This window comes from Podarcis bocagei (genome assembly GCF_964188305.1).
Source record: "Podarcis bocagei genome assembly, chromosome: 1".
NCBI lineage: Eukaryota > Metazoa > Chordata > Lepidosauria > Squamata > Lacertidae > Podarcis > Podarcis bocagei.
In genome coordinates, this window is record NC_138125.1 from 116,536,215 (window position 1) to 116,560,891 (window position 24,677).

The 24,677-nt window shown below is 46.4% G+C and overlaps 1 protein-coding gene across 3 annotated transcripts in view; it reads right to left on the bottom strand.

Moving 5' to 3' along the window:
* Positions 1–23,204, bottom strand: part of ITPRID2 (ITPR interacting domain containing 2) — a 67,903-nt gene extending 44,699 nt beyond the window's left edge. The window contains exons 1-3 of one of the 3 annotated variants that reach the window (XM_081198909.1): positions 22,299–23,204; positions 21,026–21,289; positions 20,189–20,237 (exon numbers count right to left, since the gene is read on the bottom strand). In XM_081198909.1, the coding sequence (XP_081055035.1) occupies positions 20,189–20,237; positions 21,026–21,212 (236 nt within the window). In that variant the 5' untranslated portion in view covers positions 21,213–21,289; positions 22,299–23,204. Of the gene's footprint in view, positions 1–20,188; positions 20,238–21,025 lie in introns of all 3 variants that reach the window. The other 2 variants (XM_081198908.1, XM_081198910.1) reach the window with 2 other exon arrangements.
* Positions 23,205–24,677: the final 1,473 nt, after the last annotated feature.

The following is a 24,677-nucleotide window of genomic DNA, read 5'->3' on the forward strand; positions in this document are numbered from 1 at the left end:
ACACATCAGCTGCTAGCACAAAGCAGTAAATGAACAGCAAGGCTGGCGCTGCAAGAGCTAACCCTTCACCTCTATAGCCGATTAACAGCTACCAGTGAAACAGCTTCGTCAAGGCAGCCCCGCCACTTGCATTTTCTACATACAAGACGTCACGACAATTTAGCCCACTACAGTGATAGCCTGGGAGGGGAAGGGAGATGCTTGTGTTTGAACACAGGGCAACAGATCTGCACAACGTATGAAGCCCTTTAGGGTGCAACTGAAGAGCAAACTGGGACAGTTGGAGAGAAACTATTTTGCAGCAGCAAGACCTCCTGAGTTGGCCGAGTCTGTTTGGAAGTGTACGATAATGCTAAACAGGAAGCTTGGGTTCTGGACGGAGGCCGCAGATATCTTGTATGCATTCAAAAGAATTTGTCAGGCAGGCACAGGAAAGAAAGAACAGAGAAAAAGACTTCCTTTGCAGTTGGGTTAAGCAAGTGCTTTGGGGTGGCAGCGGTGGGGAGGCGATTGCAAAATGGAAACACAGCTAAAAATGAAAACTAAAATAAGGGTCTTCGACACTACAATCCTCAACATCTCCTATACCATATTTATCTGCCATGCAGAGATCTTGTTTGATGTTGTTGTGCTGGCACAACAGGTGTTATACCGGAGGAGGGGCAGAAGGCAGACCAGGGTCTCCTAGTAGATTTCTAAAGGGTTTGCAGTAGGTTGTCATGGATTTCTGACTCCCAACTGTCTAACAATAGCAGCAGCAAAAAGGCAGACCTCTCCCTATCCTGAATTAGGCTGCTGAAACAAAGGAAGCATGGGGGGGGGGAGGAGGAACCCAGAATGGATCTTTATCCTGGGCTGTGCTAAGAGGTACCCTGCCTTTAATTCTCAGTGTTTGTCCTCAGTCACTATTCTGCACTGAGGTCTGGTTCCAGTAATAAAAAAATTTTTAGATCCCATAAGCCTAAAGTTTGCCCATCCCTAATATACACTAACTTGCAGACACAGGCAATAAGAGCAAAACTATGAGCTTCTGTTGACAGAGACGTTTCTCACTAGCTTTTCAGAGTGCTAGAGGTCTCTCCGGCTACCATAGCTGTGGAGCTTTGACAATACACAATGCCTAAATGTCACAGTTTCCCATCCATAAAATGGGGAAAGCCACAAAGCACCATTTAGGTTTCATGGAAACAAATTAGAATACAAAAACCTTGAAATCTTTCGCTCATGAGAATAGCTAGACAAAATATTGCTCTGTTCTAAATAGCTCACACACAAAAAAGCAAACCAACCCAAAGTTGTGCGAAAAGAAAATCCCTGTCTAGCCAGCTTATCAACTTATTCTAGCCATTTTAGCACCTCTTTGTTTTCCTTGAAGCTCCAACTTACTTGTGGCATATGAACTATCTGGGGGAGAAGATAAAGAGTGAATATGAACCTTGTGGAGGTGGCGCGGGAGAGAGAGAGAGGACACCCATCTCCATTCCATTTGCAATCTTCATTTGCACTCTATAGCTGCCACAGGGGAAGAGCGCAACTACAGTATTTTTCACTCTATAAGACGCACCCAACCGTAAGACACACCTAGTTTTTAGAGGAGGAAAACAAGAAACAAGAAAGCAACGCAAAGCCTCTTGAGCAAAGAGGCAGGAGCGCTCCCGCTGCGCACTGATCCCTCTTGCTCTTCTGGCTTCTGGGATAGCTGCGCAGCCTCTTCAGGGCAGTGGGATGAAGGCTCCCCGCTGCCCTGAAGAGGCTGCATGCAGCTAAGCCAGAAGCTAGAACAGTGAGAGGGAGCACTGTGGAGTGATCCCTCTTGTTGTTCTGGCTTCAGCGATAGCTGCGCAGCCTGCATTCGCTCCATAAGACGCACACACATTTCCCCTTACTTTTTTAGGAAGGGAAAAGTGCATCTTATAGAGCAAAAAATACGGTGCTTGCATGGTGAACAGCTGAACAGCTACAAGGCAGGCAAAGGTAACCAAGTCCTCCTTTCATCATCACCACATCTCCACTGCAGGGAGACATGAACATTTCTAGCTGTTGAACAGCTCCAAAAAGGAAAGCCCACCACGACCACCAGCCTCTTCAAGCCCTTCTATTTCAGAAAGCTCTAGAAAGGGGTGTGCCCCAGTGCGTCTGTTTTTAAATGAAAGAAAGCATCAAACTCAGGAGGGTCACCCAAGCAATGCATCAACGCAGCACATTTCCAGAAAGCTAACTCATCTACCAGACTCCAGTTAAGACGTCAAATCTGTTCTCTCTTCTCAGGCATTTTGCAAACTCCCTATCAATCAAACCAAAAGGTGCTTTCTTCTCCCCCACCAATGAATGAATATTCTCCTGACAGCGTGATGTTTACCCCAAAGTAGGTATTGCCCTGTTTTTGTGGCCAACCAAAAGTGACTGGGGAAAAGCTAGCCCCTGGGATCTGTGGGCACAACACAAACAAGGAAATCCTCTACCCTAAGCTTAAGCTGATTCTTATTGTCTGAACTTGAGTGTGTGTGCTGTTTATTTTTAAAAGAATTAGTCTTTCCCTGCTGGCTAAATACTGCCCGCTTACATTTCAGGGGTGACGTTTTTGCACAACATCCCAGAAAAGAAGTTCCTTGTAAAACCACCAGCCTTTTCCCAATTTTCTGGAAAGATGACTTTTCAAACTGTTGGCTGTCTACAACAGCAGTACATATTTAGGAAACAAGAACAAAAAAGGGGTGTGTGTGCCCAGCCCAGATATCAATACAAGGAAGTACATTGTAAATGTATTTATTTATTTTTTAAAAAAGAGGCCTAATTTTCTAAGATTTCCCACAGAAAAGCAGCAGTGTAATTCCCAAACTAACCTCCTGGTGGAAGGAGTGAGGAATCTGGTACCCTCTCATCACCGCTGACTATTGGCCATGCTGAGTGAATTATCTGAATGGCCACAGGTTGCTCACACCTGCACTACAGAGTCACTGGCTCCCATTCACTTCACCCAGCAATATTTTTCTAGAAAAAGAGGTGCCAGAACTCCCCATGAACACCCCCCCCCCGTGTTCTCTTATAATGGCAATGGCATCCACCTGAGAGGTGCTGAAACCGGGTTCTGGCAAGTTCCGGCTGAAAAAAGGCCCTGACTTCACCGATACCTGCTTGAACAAGAGCACCACAGTTGATGCAAAACAGAAAACTTGCGTTTTGGAAAACAAAGACATCCATGCAAACCGTAGAACAATTCACAGATTTGTTTGTTGGGATAAGCTTTCTTTAAATAAGCGAACACCCCCACCTTCTCTTTACCTCAGCGGCCAAAGACAAGCAGAGCAAACCCATTAAGACTGTCCATCTTTTGGCGCAGTTGTAGCTTCAAACGCCAAGGATGTAACTAGGATGGGCAGCATTTGGTAGGAAAGGCAAGGTGCAAATTTCAGAAATCAACTGGATGATTTAATGCAATGCTACGTTTGTTTACTTGGAAGCATGTCAACGTTAGAAACTCAGATATAGAAGCTAGGTGCCAAATGGCTCCTTAAACCATGGTTACAGTCGCCAAAACAGAATTCCTAGCTGCTATTTTTGGGCCAGACGGCTCAAAAGTTGTATTTTAGCATGTGAGTTTTTGGTTCCTGAAATTCATTCTGATTGTGCAGATAAAATATAATGGTTAGAATTCTACAGGATGTGTTCAGTGGTGAAGCTGCATGCTCCGCTACCGGGGGAAGAGAGCAGGCATGGGCGTGGCTGGCGCCCCCGGGGGTGTGGTGCACATCCTGGGGGGGTGGCGTGCCGCCCACAGGGGCGTGGCACGTATCCCAGGGGCATGGTATGCCACCCGTGAGGGCATGGTGTGCATTCTGGGGGCGTGACATGCTGCCTGTGGGAGCATGGTGCCCGGCACATGGGGGGTGCACAGCGCATGTCCGGGGGGCTGCTGCGATGGCACCCTACCGGAATAGTGGTGCCGGGGGCAGCCTGCTCCCTCCGCACACCCGTTCCTCCGCCAGTAGATGTGTTGCTAGAGTGTTAAGGCAATCAAGATCCAAGGATCCCCAGACATGCACCTCCAGAAGGTGGAGATGTCAGGCACCATTCTGGAGTCCCGGCATCTTCACCTAGGTTGTAAGTGGCCGATAAAGGTAAGGGACCCCTGACCATTAGGTCCAGGGTTGCGGCGCTTATCTTGCTTTACTGGCCGAGGGAGCCGGCATACAGCTTCTGGGTCATGTGGCCAGCATGACTAAGCTGCTTCTGGCGAACCAGAGCAGCGCACGGAAACGCTGTTTACCTTCCCGCTGGAGTGGTTCCTATTTATCTACTTGGACTTTTGACGTGCTTTCAAACTGCAAAGTTGGCAGGAGCAGGGACCGAGCAACGGGAGCTCACCCCATTGCAGGGATTCGAACCGCCGACCTTCTGATCGGCAAGTCCTAAGCTCTGTGGTTTAACCAATAGCCAGGTGCAATATGCACCTGGTAAATTTTGAATGTTGTGCATGCCCCCTGGGACTTACACCTAAGCAAGTGGACACATGACAGCCACCTTAACCGTGCTTCAAATTCCAAGGGAATAAATGAGATTTAAGAATGCTAAATTTCAGCGGGTTGGACCCCCTCAACCTTGTAAACACACGATTGCCTTGATTTAGCTAAACTAACAGCTCAGTCCTATATAGCGTTACATTATACAAGCCAATTGACACCAGGAGGTTGACACGTAGCTAACTGCACAAGAGCACACCGTACTATTTTTTAAAAACTGGACATTAGCAGTAGTGACACACCACAGATGGGCTGTTGCAATACTAAAATGCATTTACATTTAAAATGCATTTACATTTACCACAACACTGGAGTCCCAGTCCTAAAATGCTCAAATCAGTTATCTCTGGGTTCCTACATCCATCTGAGGATCTTTAGCGCAAAGTCCTAAAACAGAGAGAAGTTACTTTAAAAGTTAAAACTCGTCCAGTTATGATCAACATTTCTCAAGAGGAAAAAGATTTAGACTAGGGAATCCCGCCCCCACCACAACCCAGAGTCATTCAGAAGACTTAAAATAAATGTTGAAAAATGGCAAGATGTTAAATATAGAATTGCAAGTTCCACCCCACCATTTGCAGGCCTTTGCTCCACGACAGGCAAAAGTGTGTCAGGCAATGTTTTCCCCTCCCCTTGGCTCCTTTTGTGCTGAGGAATCTAAACATGTTGAACTTCTACCTGTCACGCAGCTGTTCAAAGAAGCCCACACAACTTGCAGCCCACCCAGGGTGTGTTGTGACTTTCCAAGTGCTCAACAACTGCCTTTTTTCTTGTTTTTCTGCCATCAGTCCAAAAAGCAGGAAAAACAGGTTTATCAAACCCCTGAAAGGCCAACACATAGATGATTACGTTGGCCTGAAAGGTCACGATTTGGGTAGGTAGGACGGAAGCCCAGCTCAAAACACAGAAACAAACAGTGAGAAGCCCTCTTTCAAAATATAAAGGCAAGAGTGGTTACAGTGACCAGATGCAAAAGAACAAGTCTCACTGTCCATGTAACAACTACGCAAGAGACATTTCAGGGTGCTTAGTCTTTCTCATCCCTGCATGGCAAGCTATGCTATCCTCCACAGGTATCTAGCCAGCCTACCAATAGGTCTCCTGTAACAGGGCCTGGGGGAGGGCAGCCTAATCCTATGAGCATTTACTCAGAAGTTCCACTGGGTTCAAAGTGACCAACTGCCAAGCATGGGTGCACAGGGCAAACACTGCCTAGGCTATCTCACTACTATGCAGATCTCTCATGCCCTTGGCGCAATAAGACTCCATAGAATCATAGAGTTGAAAGGGACCCGAAGGTCATCTAGTCCAACCCACTGCAATGCTGGAAACTCAGCTAAATCATCCATGAGCAACCTCTGCTTTAAAACCTCCAAGGAAGGAGAGTCCACCACCTCTCGTGGGAGTCTGTTCCACTGCCGAACAGCTTTTACTGTCAGAAAGTTTTTCCAAATGTTTCGTCAGAATCTCCTTTCTTGCAACTTAAAGCCATTGGTTTGAGTCCTACGTCCAGAACAGGAGAAAACAAGCATGCTCCCTCCTCCATGTGACAGCCCTTAAGATATTGGAAGATGACTATCATACCTCCTCTCAGTCTCCTCTTTTCCTGGCTAAACATACCCAGCTCCGCATAAGGCTTAGTTTCCAATCCCCTGATCATCTTGGTTGCACATGTTCCAGCTTGTCTACATCCTTCTTAAATTGTGGTGCCCAGAATTGGACACAGTATTCCAAGTGTGGTCCCATGTACTGCTAGCAAGCCAGGTGTCCCCCATCCTGCATTTGTGCATCTGGTTCTTCCTGCCCAAGTACAAAACCTTACATTTGTTCCTATTGAAATTCATTTTGTTAGCTTGCCCCCAGTTCTCCAATCTGTGAAGGTCATTTTGAATTCTGATTCTGTCTTCTGCGGCATTAGCTGCCCCTCCCAGTTTGGTGTCATCTGCAAATTTGATGAGCATCCCCTCAATTCCTTCATCCAAGTCATTTATAAAGACGTTAAACAACAACGGACCCAGGAGAACATGATCACTTCCTCCCGAGTTTCCGAGTACTTCCACTTCATTAATCAGTTCCTCCCTATTGGTGAGGACCAGGTCCAAGATAGATGACCCCCTTGTTGGTTCTTCCATCTTCTGGGAAATGAAATTGTCAGCGGCACAATAGAGGAATTTGTTAGACCTTACACTCTTGGCAGAGTCTGAGTCCCAACAGATATCGGGGATGTTGAAGTCCCCCATGATTACTAGTTCTCTCTTTTGTTAATGTTTGGTAATCTGCTCTAGTAAGGCATCATCCAAGTCTTCAGTCTGACTTAGCAGTCTATAGAAGACAGTAAGGTCACTGTTGCGTCTCTCTCCTATAATTTTTACCCATATACAGTGGTACCTCTGGATGTGAACAGGATTCTTTCCCATAGCCCTGTTTGCATCCTGAAGCGAACGCAGCCTGCATCTGCGCGTGCGCGGGTCACGATTCGCCGCTTCCACACATGCGAGTGACGTCATTTTGAGCGTCTGTGCAAGTGGCAAAACCCAGAAGTAATGCATTCCATTACTTCCGGGTTGCCACTGAGCGTAACCTGAAAATGCTCAACCCAAAGCTACTTGAACCCGAGGTATGACTGTATTCTCAATCCGCTTTTCAGTCTCCAGGTCATGGATTTCATCACAAGTGAACACATCCTTTAAATACAATGCTACTCCTCCTCCCTTCATGTTTGGCCTATTCCTTTTGAACAGTTTATACCCCTAAACTCCTAAATTCCAGTCTCTTCCAGCAAGACAACCAGCTTGCTCTTGCTACAAGTGTCCTGTTGTTTGTTCTCTGGCAGAATGACAAACATGACACAGGTTTTACAGATCACTGCAGCAGCTCCCTCACCCTCCATGTCTCTGGTCCTATGCACACCAAGAGACAGAACTCTGGGCCTCCCCTTTAAACTCCCCCACTAAAAGCCCATTTGCGAGGTCTGTTTGCGAGCTCCCAGGATCTGCACTGAGCTAAGTCTGACTGCTGCTGGTTGCTAACTGCTCCCTCAGCCTGGCTTCCTCTCAGCTGTAACTCCTACCTCTCAGATCCTGTGTTCCCATAGAGCCATCAGCCACACACACCCTCAGCCTCCAAAAGACACAATCTTACTCTCTTCAGTCTCTTCCAGGAATCCTTGCCCGTGTTTGCAAGCTCTGTTTGCGAGCTCTTCATAACACATCATAAAGAATGACTGAGATGAATAGAAATGACCAAATAGCATTCTTGTACAACAAATTTGCTTTCCCCAAAGTTATAAGCTATATGATTTGTTATTTAAGGAAAGTGTGGATGCAAGTGATGTCCCAACCCAGGGCAGGGGGAAGGAGATGCAGGATTGGCTACTGCTGGTGGGGTACAGCTTAAAATAATTATTACAGTATGAATTCCTTTGACACAGTCAAAGATAGTTTTCCTATTTAATTAGCTATCAAAAAAATCAAAATTACCCATGTGTAATTAATATAATAAAATGAAACCATTATAAGCAATGCATATTAGTTTCATTAATGCTGTGTGAGTAATTCTGATTTTTCGATAACAAACTGCACTGCTATCTGTAAAGGAATGACATTTGTTCAATTATGATGATTTTAGCTGATTAATGGATATTGTTGATTACTAATAGATTGCCTTGGTGTGGTTTTGTGAAATTGGGATGCTTGTTAGAGCCTCAATTTGATTAGATCGAACTACGGTAAGTCGCTTCCATAAAACAACAGGCAGATATCTGTAACTTTTCTGATTCAATACCAGTTTTAAACATAGGCTAACTCTGTTGCAGATAAAAATCCCTAATGGAACAGAAGGGGAAATGGACTCATTTATCCATTGCTCTGGGAAAGGGTGGTTATCAGCTTCATGAACTGCTGACAAATGTGCAGAACAAACAAACCTGAGGCCCATTCCTATGCAGACACACCCAGGACCAATTTTTTTAAAATAATAATAATAAATCAATAGGGTTAGGCACTCCTAATATCTATGCTGGGCTGTAAAGAGAGTGAAGCAGAGATCAAGACCAAGAGATGTTCTCAAGCAGATTGTTTTTTCCCCTCAGCTGTAGGGAGCCTTCACAAATTCCAAATCCTTTAAAAGACCTGCTCACACTAAGAGTGCAGATTAAGGGAAAGTGGGGCCCTGCTACTAGCTCCCACCACCAACGTTACACCCACCCAGTGGCAGATTGGGGCTCTCAAATTTCAGCAGCGCCCTGTGCGTTGCTAAAATTTGGGGCTCCCTCACCTCTCATGCTCTGTTCTGCATCACTGTGGCAGTGCCCCCTGTAATGCCAGCAGCCAGTGCAGCCGAACTGGTTGTAATACCCTATAACCACCTCTGTCCACCCCATTCCCTGGCATCAGTGTGTTGGAGCGGATCAGATTCAGCCAGGAGAGTCATTATTGGCAAGAGTCCTGTTTTGGGTGAAACCACACCTGCTTCCATCCTTCTGAGCCTTGGACAAAGGAAAATGCTCTTTTATTATGACTGTGGAAGAAGTGACAATGTAAAGGCACTCTGACCTTCTCAGAGTCACTCTGCTTCTTAATTTTAAAGTGGGCACTGACAGAGGAAAAGGGACACACATTCCCTTAATACTGAGAGCAAAGCATTCCGCGTATGCTCAGAGGCACTGCAATTTGTTGTTGTTTAGTCATTTAGTCGCGACTCTTCGTGACCCCATGGACCAGAGCATGCCAGGCACTCCTGTCTTCCACTACCTCCCGCAGTTTGGTCAAACTCATGCTGGTAGCTTCGAGAACACTGTCCAACCATCTCGTCCTCTGTCGTCCCCTTCTCCTTGCGCCCTCCATCTTCCCCAACATCAGGGTCTTTTCCAGGGAGTCTTCTCTTCTCATGAGGTGGCCAAAGTATTGGAGCCTCAGCTTCAGGATCTGTCCTTCCAGTGAGCACTCAGGGCCGATTTCCTTAAGAATGGAGAGGTTTGATCTTCTTGCAGTCCATGGGACTCTCAAGAGTCTCCTCCAGCACCATAATTCAAAAGCATCAATTCTTCGGCGATCAGCCTTCTTTATGGTCCAGCTCTCACTTCCATACATCACTACTGGGAAAACCATAGCACTGCAATACCAGATGCAGTTTCCGCTTTAAGAATTCCCTGCCATGGATTTGCTGCTTGTTCTTCGGCTCTGCCACTTACTGCTGTGTGTCAAGTCTTCTTCAGCTGTAAAACAGAACCAGCATAGTGGACTCTCCTTCACTGGAGGTTTTTAAGCAGAGATTCAATGGCCATCTCTCATGGATGCTTTGACTGAGATTCATGCATTGCAGGGGGTTGGACTAGATAATTCTCCTCATGGTCCCTTCCAACCAGTTTATGATTCTATGAACATCCTCCAAATACTGTACTATTCCATGTATAAAACAAGGTTTTTTAACTCTAAAATTATGTTCAAAAACTTGCCTCATCTTATCCATGGATAGTGAATGGGGTGGACAGGTGATTGGCAGGAGCTTGTCAGTGAGGATTGTTGGCTGCTAGAAGGGCTGCTTTCAATTGGCTGCTGCTTCTCTAATTGGGCTGGTGATTGGCTTCTGCAGCAAACACTGCTGTTGATTGGCTGCCGCTGCCGCGATTGGCAGCAGCTGTTCTGGGATGCGTGCGATTGCCAGCGGACAGCTTTTCTCAGTCGGGTAAGAATTTTTTTGCTGGGGAAGGGTCTGTTTCCAATTGTCTGTCACTGTGAGGTGGGCAATTGTCTGCTGCCTGCGATTGTTGGTGTCTATGCTGCATGTGAGCAATTTTTGGCAATCCCCCCCCCCCAAAAAAAAATATGCTGCAAAACTCTGGGCAATCCTCTGCAAAAAAAAAAAAAAAAAAAAACTCAACAACTCTGAGCCATCTCTCCCCCCTCCCCAATTTTCTCAAATTTGAGTCCCCTCAAATAGGGGGTGTTTTATAGATGGGGGCGTCTTATAGGCAGAAAAGTACGGTAGCATTCATGCAATGTGCGTCCTTCGCATAATTTTAACTTTCCCTGCAACGTGTGACTTGCCTTGGTACTTTTCTCATCTAGAGAAATCTTCTTGCAGGAGCCTTTAGTTCCCACTTTCTTCTGAGAAGCCATGAGTGTCTGGATTTTGCTGACACGGCCATAACACACCAGGCCACTGTTGGTCTGCTGAACTCTGCCCGTAGTCTCAAACATCCCCCACCCCACCCCATGCATAGGAGCGTTAATTATTTCCGTTTGTGAAATGTGGTAGGGAACAATACAATTATACCCTCGGCAAACAGAAACAGGCTAGCCACAGGCTGCCATCTGCTTTCCATCTGTCAGAGGGCTAATCACGGGGATCAACTGAGCTACTGTGATGTCATAAAATGTTTGCTAATGTAGTATTTGCTCAAGGGGAAATGGTCTGCAATAGAATGACACACAGCAGCACTACTCAAGAAAGTGAAAGGTCAGGGTGGCTTGGGAGGGGAGGAAAACCCTCACAAGGCCAAGATAACAGGACCAGCTATGTGGGCATCGACTTCCATTATACAACTGAAAGCCACTGTTGGGCATTATTCTCTGTAGACAAGCAACGCCATCACTTTAATCTCTTGGCATATCTATGGTGAACACCCAGGGTGGAAAAGCAGTGCAACCTTTTATCAGAAGTGCCAATAAGAACTGGGTTAAAGTCTGTGGGTGTTGGAAGAGGGCACAGGAAGTGGGACTACTCGAGGGAAGAGGTAGATGGGAGAGTGGTCAGAGAACGTCTGACTCAGTAAACTGCAGCCCCCTACAAAACGCAGGCGCCCAACTCAAAAACAGGAACCTGAGGGAACAACTTACAGAGGACACAAAAGTGAGTGGAAAAGATGGACACAGAAGGCATGCAGTGGAGCCTAAAGAACTTGCCTCATGGGAAGAGAAAAAATTATTTGCTATTATCTGGAAATGGAGGGGGGGAGAGAGAGTTTATATTCTCTAGGGAACTGCTAGCGAAACAAAGTCAGAGAGCCATGAGCGGTGGAGGGATGACACATTCTCATATGACAGGACATTTTCTAACATATAATAAGATGAGGCAGCCCTCATGCACACCGCTCAGAGCTCCTTGGAGGAAGGGTGGAACACGACCACAACAAACACACAAGAAATGACTAACCAGCCACATTGTTGGCGGCATTTTTCGTGGCTTTGGCTTCTGACTATACCTACTCTTTTTTATTTCCTTTTTGTTATTGTTGTTGTTTTTGGCATCTGCACATGTTCCATACAAGTCTGCCTCATATACTCAGGTTCTTCCAGAGCAAAAGCTCGTGAGGTAAACTAACTGCACGGTGCCATTCTGTGTACAGTTCTGGTTGCGGCACCCCTCAAAAAAGGACGCTTCAGAGCTGGACAAAGGGCAAGAAAAGGGCAAGCAAAATGACTGAGGGGGCTGAAGCCCTGCAAGGGAAGGTTGCAACATCTGGCGCTGTTTTTTGCTTTGTTTGGAAAAATAAGGCAAATGCCAGACACGACAGAAGTGCTTGAGATTATTCACAGAGCAAAGAAAACGTACAGAAGTGTTTTTTCTCCCTCTCATACACACATCCAACCAAGTTAAACGTCAGAAGATTCAGGATGGGCAAAAGGGTTATTTATTTATTTATTCAGGCAGGGTATAGTTGGAACTGTGGAATTTGCTCCCATGGGATGTGCTGGGGGGTTAGGCAAACTAATGGGGTATAAGGCTATTGATGGCCGTGTTGCAGCTCCACTGTCAGAGTTAGTGTGTCTCTGAACATCAGTTGCTGAAGAAACACAACTGGGGAAAGAGCTGCTGCAAAGTGTCCTCCTGCCTGTGGGCTTCTCAAGGGCATCTGGCTGGTCCAGCAGGACTCTGATAGATAGATGATAGATAGATGATAGATAGATAGATAGATAGATAGATAGATAGATGATAGATAATTTATTATGGTCAGAGACCAGCTTATAAAACACACTTGGGGGTACAGTCCCAGAAGAAAAACAAACAATTAAAACAATGTACAACAATAAATTTAAAAACAATGTACAACAATAAATTACTGCAGGGAGTTGACCCAGAGTCACCCATGGAACTGTGTTTGGGGATTTTCATAACGCACTAGTTTGAGTTAGGAGATCGTCTGCGCCTACAGAGCTGTACACAGAATCTGGCGACCATCCAGGTCGTCTTCTGATCTTTGCCTAAGTCTTCATATCCTAAATGGTTGCACCAGGGGTGATATCCCTGGGGAATATACATTCATGTCTGGGGTAAGAACCAGCACAATTGATTATAAGTTGGCTGACAGCGAATTACTAACAAAAATGGGGCTTTTATACAGGTGAGCCCACAGCAAGAATCATAGAGTTGGAAGGGACCATGAGGGTCATCTAGCCCAACCCCTGCAATGCAGGAAACTTCTTGCCCAACGAGGGACTCAAACTCATGGCCCTCAGATTAAGTGTCTCATGCTCTAACCAACTTTGCTATCCCAGCTGATAAAAGCTTACGGATTCACCGACAAGTGCAACCTTATACATGCCTACTCAGAAGCAGGTCCTCCTGAATTCAGCTGGACCTACTGAGGGGAAAGTGTGGAAGGGACGGCAGCTTTGGGTAGTCAAGGTAAGCCAATGCCAAAACAAAAACACTCCACTAAATAGTATAACGAATTCAAACAAAGAAGCTTGAGTCACCTAGCTCAGTTGATTAGAGCATTGTGCTGATAATGCCAAGGTTACAAGTTTGATCCCCATATGGAACAGCTGCATATTCCTGTGTTCTTCAATTCTATGAAGAGCCAGTGTGGTGTAGTGGTTAAGAGTGGTAGTCTCATAACCTGGGGAACCAGGTTTGCGTCTCCACTCCTCCACATGCAGCTTCTGGGTGACCTTGGGCTGGTCACACTTCTCTGAAGTCTCTCAGCCCCACTCACCTCACAGAGTGTTTGTTGTGGGGGAGGAAGGGAAAGGAGAATGTTAGCCGCTTTGAGACTCCTTAAAGGGAGTGAAAGGCAGGATATCAAATCCAAACTCTTCTTCTTCAAACTCTGTTGTAGCATAAGCTTTTTTTTTTTTTTTTACTTAGCTACACAGTTATTTCTTACCCTCTGGTCTGTTTATACTTACCATAGGGCTGCAGTCCTAAAAACACTTAACTAGGGGTAAATCCCATTGAAGTACACAGACTAACTTCTGAGTAAGCATGCTTAGGATTGCATTGCAAATCTGTTAGGACTTTAGGGTGCCACACAATGGTTTTATTTTTATTTTTTGGGAGTAGCAGACTAATATGGCTAAGCTTTCGGAAATTATTGCTAATAGAACAAAACTTTTAAACATGTTAGAGAAGTGCAATTTTCATTTTCATTTTATTTCATTAACTCAAATGTCAGGTGTCCAACTACCGATTACTCCACCGCCTTGGCGCTCCCTGAACACTGCAATGGAAGGCAGCAGAGCAGAATTACCTCTCACTGAGCAACTAGGTGATTTTCCTTCTATAAAAGTCTGTAAATAAAGAATTGGGAGCTTAAAAAAAAAGGAAGCGGAAGAGGCCAGAAATTTCCCTGGAGGAAGTGTGTTTGTAAGCCTGCTCTCTGATAAATATAGAACCAGCTGCCCTGAAAATTCTATTCTTTGATGCTGCTATTGACATAGAATAGGGCTCCATAGGGCTTTACTCTCAGGGTAAAGGGGTATCGAATTGCAGCCTGGATCAGAGGTACCTCTTAGACCATTTACTTTTGAAAGACAGCAAGAAGCCACACTAAAACCCAGGTGTTTCGAAGTACCGATTCTAACAGAGCCCACAAACAGAAGGCAACCAAACTGGATGGAAATCTGCACCTCTTTTCAACAGGGCTTTTGTGTAAACATGCACAATTGGGCTGCAGAACCGCCATATCCATCTCAGAAATATGAAATTAATCTTTGCAATAACTTGCAGGCGCCTCCTTAGCCCCAAGGTGGATCCAGAAGGGTTTCAACAGTATGCTATATGTTGTGTTTTACACAGGACAACAAAGCCTTATACAGCATCAGGGGAGGATTTATAGCCGGGGCAAATTATTTCACATTAGGTACAAATGATAAAATTAGCACTACCATTAAAAGAAAAAAATTAATGGCCAACTTTGCTACACCCTTTCATGTTCAGCATGCATTTTGAAGAAATTTGTTTGAAAAACATCACCACTTTGTACATGAAACAGGCAGTTTCTTCCTTTGATAACTAAACAGGATGAAAACGGGGTGTGCGTGTGAGGATAAGATTTCACCCTAAAGTAGATCTTGTAGGTGGGGATGTCTGATCTGACAGTGAGTGAATTTGAAACTGGGCCCTGAAACTGCATGCCTCTTTCTCAGGCATAGGCAAACTCAGCCCTTCAGATGTCTTGGGACTACAACTCCCATGAACCCTAGCTAGCAGGACCAGTGGTCAGGGATAATGGGAATTGTAGTCTCAAAACATCTGGAGGGCCGAGTTTGCCTATGCCTGCTCTTGCTATTCAGATAGTTCCTTTGAAGATGCATCAGGAAGACACTAAGTCAGGGATGGCAAAGCTGGCACCCTTCTAATGTCATTGGGCTACAATTCCCATCATTCCTGGCCACTAGCCATTCTGACTGGAGCTGTTGAACAACGGAAGGACAGTGAGTCCCCCCTGCATCCCTATGCAAATTGTTGGGCATGGAGAAGGTTCTGTATAGATGCTCTGGAGCAGAGCAAAATGCTATCCGAATAACCCTGTGGCAAATGCTCATTTCCCAGAAGCGTCTCACCTCTCCTTTGTTTAATGGGCCTGGGTGGAGAAGACAAGCCTGCTCCTCTATAGGCTATTATTAAGGTACCACCACCAAGAAATAATTCTCTCTCAAACAAGGCACGGGAAAGGTAAATGGCATTTTAAAACTCCCACTTATTTTCATATTCTAGATTAAATAGCCCCTCACAGTATAAATAAATGAGATACACCAGAACTATAATATCCCATGCCTTTGGTGCGCTGCAAACATTAAAGGAAAAGGTAAAGGGACCCCTGACCATTAGGTCCAGTTGTGACTGACTCTGGGGTTGCAGCGCTCATCTCGCTCTACTGGCCGAGGGAGCCGGAGTACAGCTTCCGGGTCATGTGGCCAGCATGACTAAGCCGCTTCTGGCGAACCAGAGCAGCGCACAGAAACGCCATTTACCTTCCCACCGGAGCAGTACCTATTTATCTACTTGCACTTTGACATGCTTTCGAACTGCTAGGTTGGCAGGAGCAGGGACCAAGCAACGGGAGCTCACCCCGTCGTGGGGATTCGAACCACCGACCTTCTGATTGGCAAGTCCTAGGCTCTGTGGTTTAACCCACAGCGCCACCCGTGTCCCAACATTGCAAACATTAAGACTTTTTTAATCCCAGACCTCTCTGTCGCCAAAGAAATTGTTTGATCATCAGCAACTTTGGATCTATTTATAGATCTCTGGGTGATTTGTAGCAGATCAGCTAGGATTTCTTATTCCCAGCTGTTTGACAATGGCAAACTCTCTCCCCTGAAATGAAGAAAAGCAGCAAGGGGAAAACAACTAGGAGCATTTATCTGTTTTAAACTATAACTGATGTTAGATGTTTTTGACTGTAGCTGCTTTTGGGATATGTTAACTGTTCTACAATGTTTTGGCTTCCTTTGGTTTTAAATTGTGTTATGTTTGCTGCCCTGAGCTTCTTGAGGAGGAAGGGTGGGATACAACTCCAATGAATAATAAAATTCAATAAATAACAGCATTCTAAGAGAGTGCTGAAAAGCTTTTTTCCACACCTTACAAGAACAAGGTTGGCCAATTCTGAATTCGAAGGAAAAACAATAGTGGAATTTCTAGTTTTGCAAGGCTTTTAGGTTTGACTCTACCTTCCTGGTACCTCCTCAAAGAGTTTCAGATTCCCTCTTCAGACTGGAGAACGCAGTGTATCAATCCCTTGTCTCGCTTTAGAGAAATGGCTCCAGACTAAACACCACAGAGGGAAACGATGAGCAATTTTTGATGGCCATAGCTCAAACCCTGAAATCACATCTAGCCAAAAGGATGAGGCAGAACAAAGGGGTGGGGCAGGCTGAGAGACATCATTCATTTCCCTGCAGTTTTGAGACAGGGTGAATAGCAGTCAGCATCCACACTACAGCCCAGAGGAGAATTGAATAATGGCAGCATCAGGGCTCACTTGCTGATACGGCTACACCTAAAAAGAAAACAGTAAACTAACTGCTCATAATACCCTCTACATCCGAACACTGCAAACAGCCATAACCCTAATAACCAGTATCCAAGACAGCTGATTCAGCTGGTTCATCCAAAGGCTTCACTCAGCATTCCCTAGTGAGATTTTAAGAATGATTTTCACCAAGCAGCAAACCCTCACATTATACTACAATCTGCATTTGAACGTTCCTTCCATTCAAACAGTGTTCGCTATGTTGTACAAGCAGCTGCCATTACAAGCCCACCCTAAGAATGCAGAACGGTGGTTCTTTGGACCCCTGGCTTATAAGAAAAGTAACTTCAGTTCACATAGGTGTTAAAAACTTTTGGAATGCTGATCATGTCCAATAGAGGAGGAGATCCTTAAGGACAGGGAATGGGCTCTATGGGGTACTCTTGAACCCCAGCACCCCAGTTGGCATGGCCAGTGTTCAGGGATGATGGGAACTGTCGTTCAACAACACCTGGAGGGCAGCAGATTCTCCATCCCTAGTTTATGGGGTTACAGTTCCTTCTCAAAAACAACAACAAAACGAAAAAAAATATAGGAAAACCCAATCGTTGCTTTTCTGTGCTACAGTTTCTGGATCACAACCTCAAACTTGATGCACTGTATATGGGAGGGAGTGTCTACGCCACAGCTCTGCTTTGAGTGTTTATCACAGCAAAGCACACAGAAGGAAAACAGGAAAGGCAGAAAACGGACTGTGTGTCATTTGGAAGACCGATTGATCTCCACCATCATGCTCAGTAGATCCACTAACATTAAATCATTTAAATTATGTAAGTCCATTCATTTCAATGCTCGATTCAGAGTATGATAAAAGTTGGATAGGACCCACAGAGGCAGCAAAAAGTATGTTTATGTTACAAATTAACTGTCACCCCCCCCCCCAAAAAAAATAATGCCCTACACAAAAGAATTGCTATAGTGGCTTATCCTGATCTGCTATGATCATGTTTTTAAAATCCTCTTGTTTTTAATTTTACCTTAAAAACAAAAAAATTACGAAGTACATAGCTAGAGAAAAGGGATATTATAAAAGTAATTTCCATCCCATTCTTCTTCTATGGAACCTTGGGTTAGCATAGATGGGTGTCCATTTATATCCTGCCAAAACCCCTGTGAGGTAGATTACATTAAGGAAGTGCAACTAAGAGTGAACCAGTGTTAAGTGACCTATACATTATTCTAATTTAAATTCACCTCTCTGGAAAACTGAATGAAGTGTTGTAAATATCTCCAGATGGTACACTGTGTTATCTAAAACACATTTATCCAGAACAAGGGTTCTCAAACTTTCTAGCCCCAGGGCCCACTTAAGACAGCTGAAAACTCACGAGACCCACCAAACACAAAATGGTGGGACAGTGGCAGAGCCAGTCACAAAATGGAGGTGGGTGGAGGCAGAGTTTGGCAAAACCAGCTGGCAAATACAGGCATCATGTTCTATTCATATCTAATCTATCTTTGGAAATTGCTACATTCTTTGACACAGCAGTTTCCTTGTGGCAAGGAGTTCCACAGCTCAGCTTTCTTCAGCGTAAGTTACAGCCATTTGCTCTGGAGGAATTGTGACTTGGCTTCCCTACTTTAGGCAAAATTTGCTGATTAAGAGGCTTCTTCTTTTCTATTTTCCTTCCCCACCCCGCTTGCCTCTTAGAGTATTTTTACCCATTTCCTGTCATTTCTTTTCCCAGTTTCCTTTCACATTCCTCTTATACCTTATCCCATACCCCAAAACTGCCAATTTCTTTTATCCCTCCTCCCTGGTCCTGTTACATTCCCTCCTTCCTCCAGCGACAGCATTCCTCTCTTATCTCTCTATTTTCTATTCCCATTTTGTTTATTTGATTATTATTATTACTATTAAATACTAGTCTTGATCTCACTTTCCATTTCCCTTCAATGCTACCTTTGGCCCTTAGAACAGGGGCCAGCAACCTTTTACAGCCGTGGGCCGGTCCACCGTCCCTCAGACCATGTGGTAGGCCGGGCTATATTTTGGGGGGGGGGGAATGAACGAATTCCTATGCCCCACAAACAACCCAGAGATGCATTTTAAATAAAAGCACACATTCTACTCATGTAAAAACACCCGGTGGGCCCCACAAATAACTCAGAGATGCATTTTAAATAAAAGGACACATTCTAATCATGTAAAAACATGCTGATTCCTGGACCGTCTGTGGGCCAGATTGAGAAGGTGATGGAGCTGCATCTGGCCCCCAGGCCTTAGGTTGGTGACCCCTGCCTTAGAATAATAGAATTGTAGCGTTGGAAGGGACCTGAAGGGTCATCTAGTCCAACCCCCTGCAATGCAAGAATCTCAGCTAAAGCAGCCATGACAAATGACCATCCAACTTTCGCTTAAAAACCTCCAAGCAGAGTCCACCACCTCCTGAGGGAGACTGTTCCACTGTCGAACAGCTCCTACTGTCAGAAAGTTCTTCCTGATGTTGAGTCGGAAACTCCTTTCTTACTTCATTCCAAACACATGCACACCCAATTTCTCTGAGTCCTCTGGCAACCTTTACTCAGCATGCAAGGCATTGCTCAAACTGGCATCAATCCAACCAAAAGCCTACGAGATCAGCTAGGAGGCAATGCAAGACAACGAGGAGAAAGTCGCCCATAGCCCACTATGTGAGAAACCCTGATCCAGAAGCTGAATTGGTTTCAACACTCCTCTCTAATAAATAATAAGACTTCAGGCTAAAGCAGGTTTGCAGTTGCAGCAGCAGTGGATTTAAAACTTGTTTACAAACATGGGAGGAAATCCAACCGGTTGCAACACGACTTACTTCCCGGTACATCCTAAATGCATTTAAGATCGCAGCTGAAATCACAAAGCCGAGACAGCATGGAACTTTCCCTTTGTTTCTGGTATGCAGTTATATTTTCAGACAACACCCCGGCATATGCACTATGGGTTGTGTCTTTATAACAACAGGACCTGCCGTCCCAAAGAACAGCTGCTATTTCCTGAACAACATAATAAACTTTAGCCAAAAGAGCAGTCTTCCATTCATCTCTGTCTCTCGCACACAAAATATTCTGGCCACAGCCTATTCCAGCACAAAATAAAGAGGGCTTGAATTTCCTTATAGATCAGTGAGTTTAAATGCATGCCCAACTTTTGTCTAATTCTATGCAAATTTACTCAGAAGGAAGCCCAAAGAAAGCATGCAAAGGATTAAAGGATGTGTTGAATTATGGTCGAAACACGGAGAGAAAATCCATTGCAATTCATGTGATTTACTACTAAAACACATTTTGGGAGGCAAAAAGAAGCTAAGGGGAAACCGATTTGCAATTGGTATTTCTAAAAAGCCTCAGGGCCAGAGAGGTTCTAGATATCTTCAAGATGGAGCAGATATATTGAACAACTGCATCATTCTGTACAAGAAGTACTTACCTACAATCTTTAAGCCATATTGCAATCTTTTCGTTTGGAATAGAGCCTGCTGAATGGGGAGAGGTGGGAAAGGGCAGAGAGAAACAAAAGGGAAATGGGGAGAAGCAAGAAGTTATTATTGATAAATGATAAAAGTAGCCATTTGCCGAGGCATCTTTCCTGCTGGCTTTCAAAAATCCCACTGAACTAAATGATATGTAGACCAGCTAAGGCACAATATCAACAGTTTCTAGAAGGGAAGCCAAGCTCCCAAGATTTTCTTTAAAACGTTCAAGGACAAAGCAAAAGTATGAACAACAAGGGTACAATTGGGAATTTTGCAGGCTAATCCAAAAAACAATTTATATATATATATTTTACTAAATTTACAAGCCTACTCAGAAGCACGTCCTACCAAATTCAACAGAGCTGGTAAACGAGATTAGGATTGCTGCCTAAAAGTTATAATATTGCATTCAACTCAGCCAGTAAACATGCCTAGAACAGCATGGTGAGCTCATTAGGATTTTCTTTCTAGTGAAAAGAAAGTGTGATATTGCAGTAGGAAGAAAGAGCTTCAGAGCTCGGTATGGCAGTTTAGGATAGCAGCCATAAAGTTCAGTTCCACCCCCCAACAGTTATTTGCTCATCAAAATAAGATTCCTGTGAAACCTGAAAGGCATTTCTCTATCTTGGCATCAGTTTTTGTGGTCGTCATCAGACACCCAAGCAACAGCCTCTAGCCCGCAGATGCTGATGCGACAATCAATCGGTTAACCTTTCAGGTGCCACATGACTCCTCCGCGTGTCTCTTGGGTAGCCAAAGAGAGAGAAAACCATGAGGCTAATAAGACAAACCTCCTTCGGCAGCCAAAGGCAACTTCCCCCCGGCGATCTCCTGCTCCGGCGCCGGCTCAGCTGCCTCTGGAGAGAGCCGCTCCGCCTCCGACGCTTGCCAAGAGTCTCTGCTTTTGGCCCAGGCCTTTCTCCTTTGAGCGACCCCTTGCCACTCGTCGCGCACCGAAGCCACCTCTTCCTCCTCCATCGGGAGCCCTTAGCCGCTTCTCGCTCTCGGTGACTCGCTCGCCCGCCCTCACCCGGCTGCTGAAGAACGCCTCCAACCTACAGCAAGGAGGAAAGAAAGAAAAGGTCCGGAGGAGAGCTCGTTTTTGCGCGCGATCGAGTCGAGCTGCGGGAAGCAGCAGCAGCACCACCACCAGCAGGAGCCGTGCGCAATTACGCGCCAAGTCGGTGGCGATGGGCGACTTGTGCAAAAGTTGCGCAGCAGGAGGAGGAGGCGGCGGCGGCAGAATCGCTGGGCGCCCCCGATCTAGCGCATCCGCTCCTCTGGGAGCCACTGGAATCGAGGGGGCCACCCCACAGCTGCCCACCAGCAGCACATCTGGCCACAGGCACCCAGCAGCAACCCCGTCCCCGGCTGCATGACCAAGACGACCCAGCATTTACTCCTCCCCCTCGACTCCCAGGGCTATAAAACAAAAAAATCTTGAAAGCATGCCTCCGCCTCTCCAGTTGCAACCTAGTAGCAACAAGCAAAGCCGCCGGGGGAGGAGGCAGGAAGGAGGGAAACTGACTCTGCGTTTGGTAGCTCCCGGCCGCTGCGAAATTCTGCAGCCGCCCTTCGCCCGTCAGCGAAGCCACCCCAAACTTCCCCACGACGCCACCCGAGAATTGCTGCGCCCGCCGCGCCCGGGACTAGCAAGCAGCCGAGGAATGAAGCGGCATTACCGGCAAAGGCGAAAGCAGGCCCGCCCGAGCCTGATCGGACGCGAAGAGCACGGAAAGCGGAGAGTTTATATCATCAATCAGGGTGTTCCTCTCTCTCCTGCTCTCTCTCTCCCCCCCCACCACCACCCCACTTTCCCTGGGGAGGGGATTGCAGGCAGTGTTGGGAGGCAGGATCCGGCTCCTCCTCCTCTAGCGTCCCGGTGGTGACAAGGGGGAAGAGGGCACTTAAGAAGGCGCGGTGTCCTAACCCAGGGGAGGGGACGCCACGGCTGCCAAGGAAGGTCCCCTCCCCCGGGCGCCTCCACCGCGATGTGGAGGAAGGAAGGGATCCTGCCAAATCCCTCCTCGCACACCCGCACTCCAAGGACAGCGCGGTACTCACGTCCTCGTCTTCTCCGCTCTCGCTGCTCTCGGGATCAGGAGAACAGCGAGGCGAGCGCGCCTCTCCCCGACTTCCTCATACCGCAGCTGTCGGGAGGAGAGTTTGACTACTGCTCCGGCAGCGGCCCACGTGATGGGGACCCGAGGCGAGAGGCGCGCTCATCTCCTCCTGCTGGCGGTGTCGCTTGAAAAATAAACAAAGCCTGGGGCTGGGACAAGGGTGCTTGTAGTGGCCGGAGGGATCATAGAATTGCAGCGTTGGAAGGGACCGCGAGGGTCACCTAGTCCAAACCGCTGCAATTCAGAAATCTTTTTTTGACCCATTTGAGCCTCGAACCCACGACCCTGTGATTAAGTCTCACGCTCTCCCGGTTGAGTTGGAAAGGACCACGAGGTTCATCTATTCCAAGCCCCTGCAATGCAGACATCTTTTTTGCCCAATGTGGGGCTCGAACCTGGAATCCTGAGAGTTAAGAGTCTCATGTTTTACCAGCTGAGCTATCCAACGCCTACCTTCTGTGCTGTACTTTTCCCTGGGTGATTTGACTCCGTCTTCCGCACCCGGGCTTAGTCAGTCACCTGATTCAAACAAAACTGGGGTGGGTGGGTTGCTTATGAACTGATTCGAAGTACAGTACTTTCCATGGGAGTCTCCGAAAGGGCCGGCCAGAAGATAACATCAAGTAAAAAACGTGATGGTGACATTGCAACAGTAACCGTGTGACTTGAGTTTCATAGGTGTGACTGGGGTGTAGATGGCTGAAACTTGGCTGTAAAACTTCGGAAGACAACAGTAACCCAGAGTAGACCTGCCGCCATTGAAGCATGAATGGGGAGACCTTCAGCTGGAGACCCAAGCTTGGGAACACTTGTTTTAAACTATTGTAATCCCCCCCTGCTTGATATTTTTTTTGTAGAAATATTATGAAATAAATAAACTTGTGGGGGTTCTTTGCTTCAGGATTGCCTCTTTGGGGTTGTTGTTGATGTTGTTATGTCACGCATCTGACTGGGTTGCCATAGTCATAAAACATCAAACAGAGGTGGACTTTGAGGTGGAGTTCTTCCTTGTTTTGCCTGCTTTGTGTGTGTGGGGGGGGAGGTCCTGAGCATTGTTAGTTTTTCATCTATGAAATGAGTACAGTGGTACCTTGTGTTAACTACTTAATTCCTTCCAGAGGTCCGTTCTTAACCTGAAACTGTTCTTAACATGAAGCACCACTTTAGCCAATGGGGCCTCCTGCTGCTGCCGCACTGCTGGAGCACGATTTCTTTTCTCATCCTGAAGCAAAGTTCTTAACCCGAGGTAATATTTCTGGGTTAGTGGAGTCTGTAACCTGAAGTGTATGTAACCTGAAGCGTATGTAACCTGAAGCGTCTGTAACCTGAGGTGCCACTGTACTGTATTTTGTGGTGGCTATGACAGTTTCTTAGATTTCCAAAGGTTTCCAAAATGGGGGGGGGCAGGGCCCCTGAAATGTCTTAAAGCAGATGTTTTCAACCTTTTTGGGTGCACGGCTCCCTTGACCAACTACATTCTTTTTGTGGCACCCCTGTGGGGCTCAGGAGTCCAGTTATACCCCCCTTGCCTGCAGAGCTGGCAGCCCCTCACCCTTTTTTGAACACCCTCACTTGTGCAGTGCTATCTCCGCCTTCTCTCCCCTCTCCTTGGGAGTCCTCCGGGCAGCCTGTGCTGCCTCTCGAGTCTCTGAGCTGCCTGCCCCCCCATCCCAAAGTGAGGTACCTTCTCACATACCTGGAAAGAGGATGCCTCCAACCTTAGTGGCCCAACGGAGAATGGTCAAAGGTGAATGTGTGGCCAACACCTTACCTTGGGTGGCAGCAGCGGGTGCTGCCAGGCCTGCATGGTGAAAAGGCTCCCTTTCAGCCCTGGGCACTCAGCTCCCAGGCAGGCCTTTGACACAGCAAGCACAATAAAGGCCGGTGCAATGCCTGCCTCCCACTTGTCTGTCCATTCCCAACCCAAGGGCTGGTGGACTAGCTGGCTGGGCTCCCTCACTCGCTTGCTTACTCTGAGGCTGCCTCAGCTCCTGGCAACCAGGAGGCACCATTTGCCTGGGGAGCTTGTAGCCAGGGCTGCTGCAACAAACAGCTGTGCAAGCCTTTGGGAGGCAGAGGTGCAAGAGGGCATCAGAGGAGGGAGGGAGGGAAGGAGGGACGGAGGCCAGTGTTGCCCACGGCACCCCTGACCAGCATTCAAGGCACCCCAGGGTGCCACGGCACACTGGTTGAAAACCTCTGCCTTGATGCTGCACTCTATGCAACAAAATATCTCAAGCTAGTCTACAGAGCGGTCGACTCCACAAAGAGAACAAATTGATTTATTTTTTTTAAATAAGGGGGAATGAGTGTCACAGTT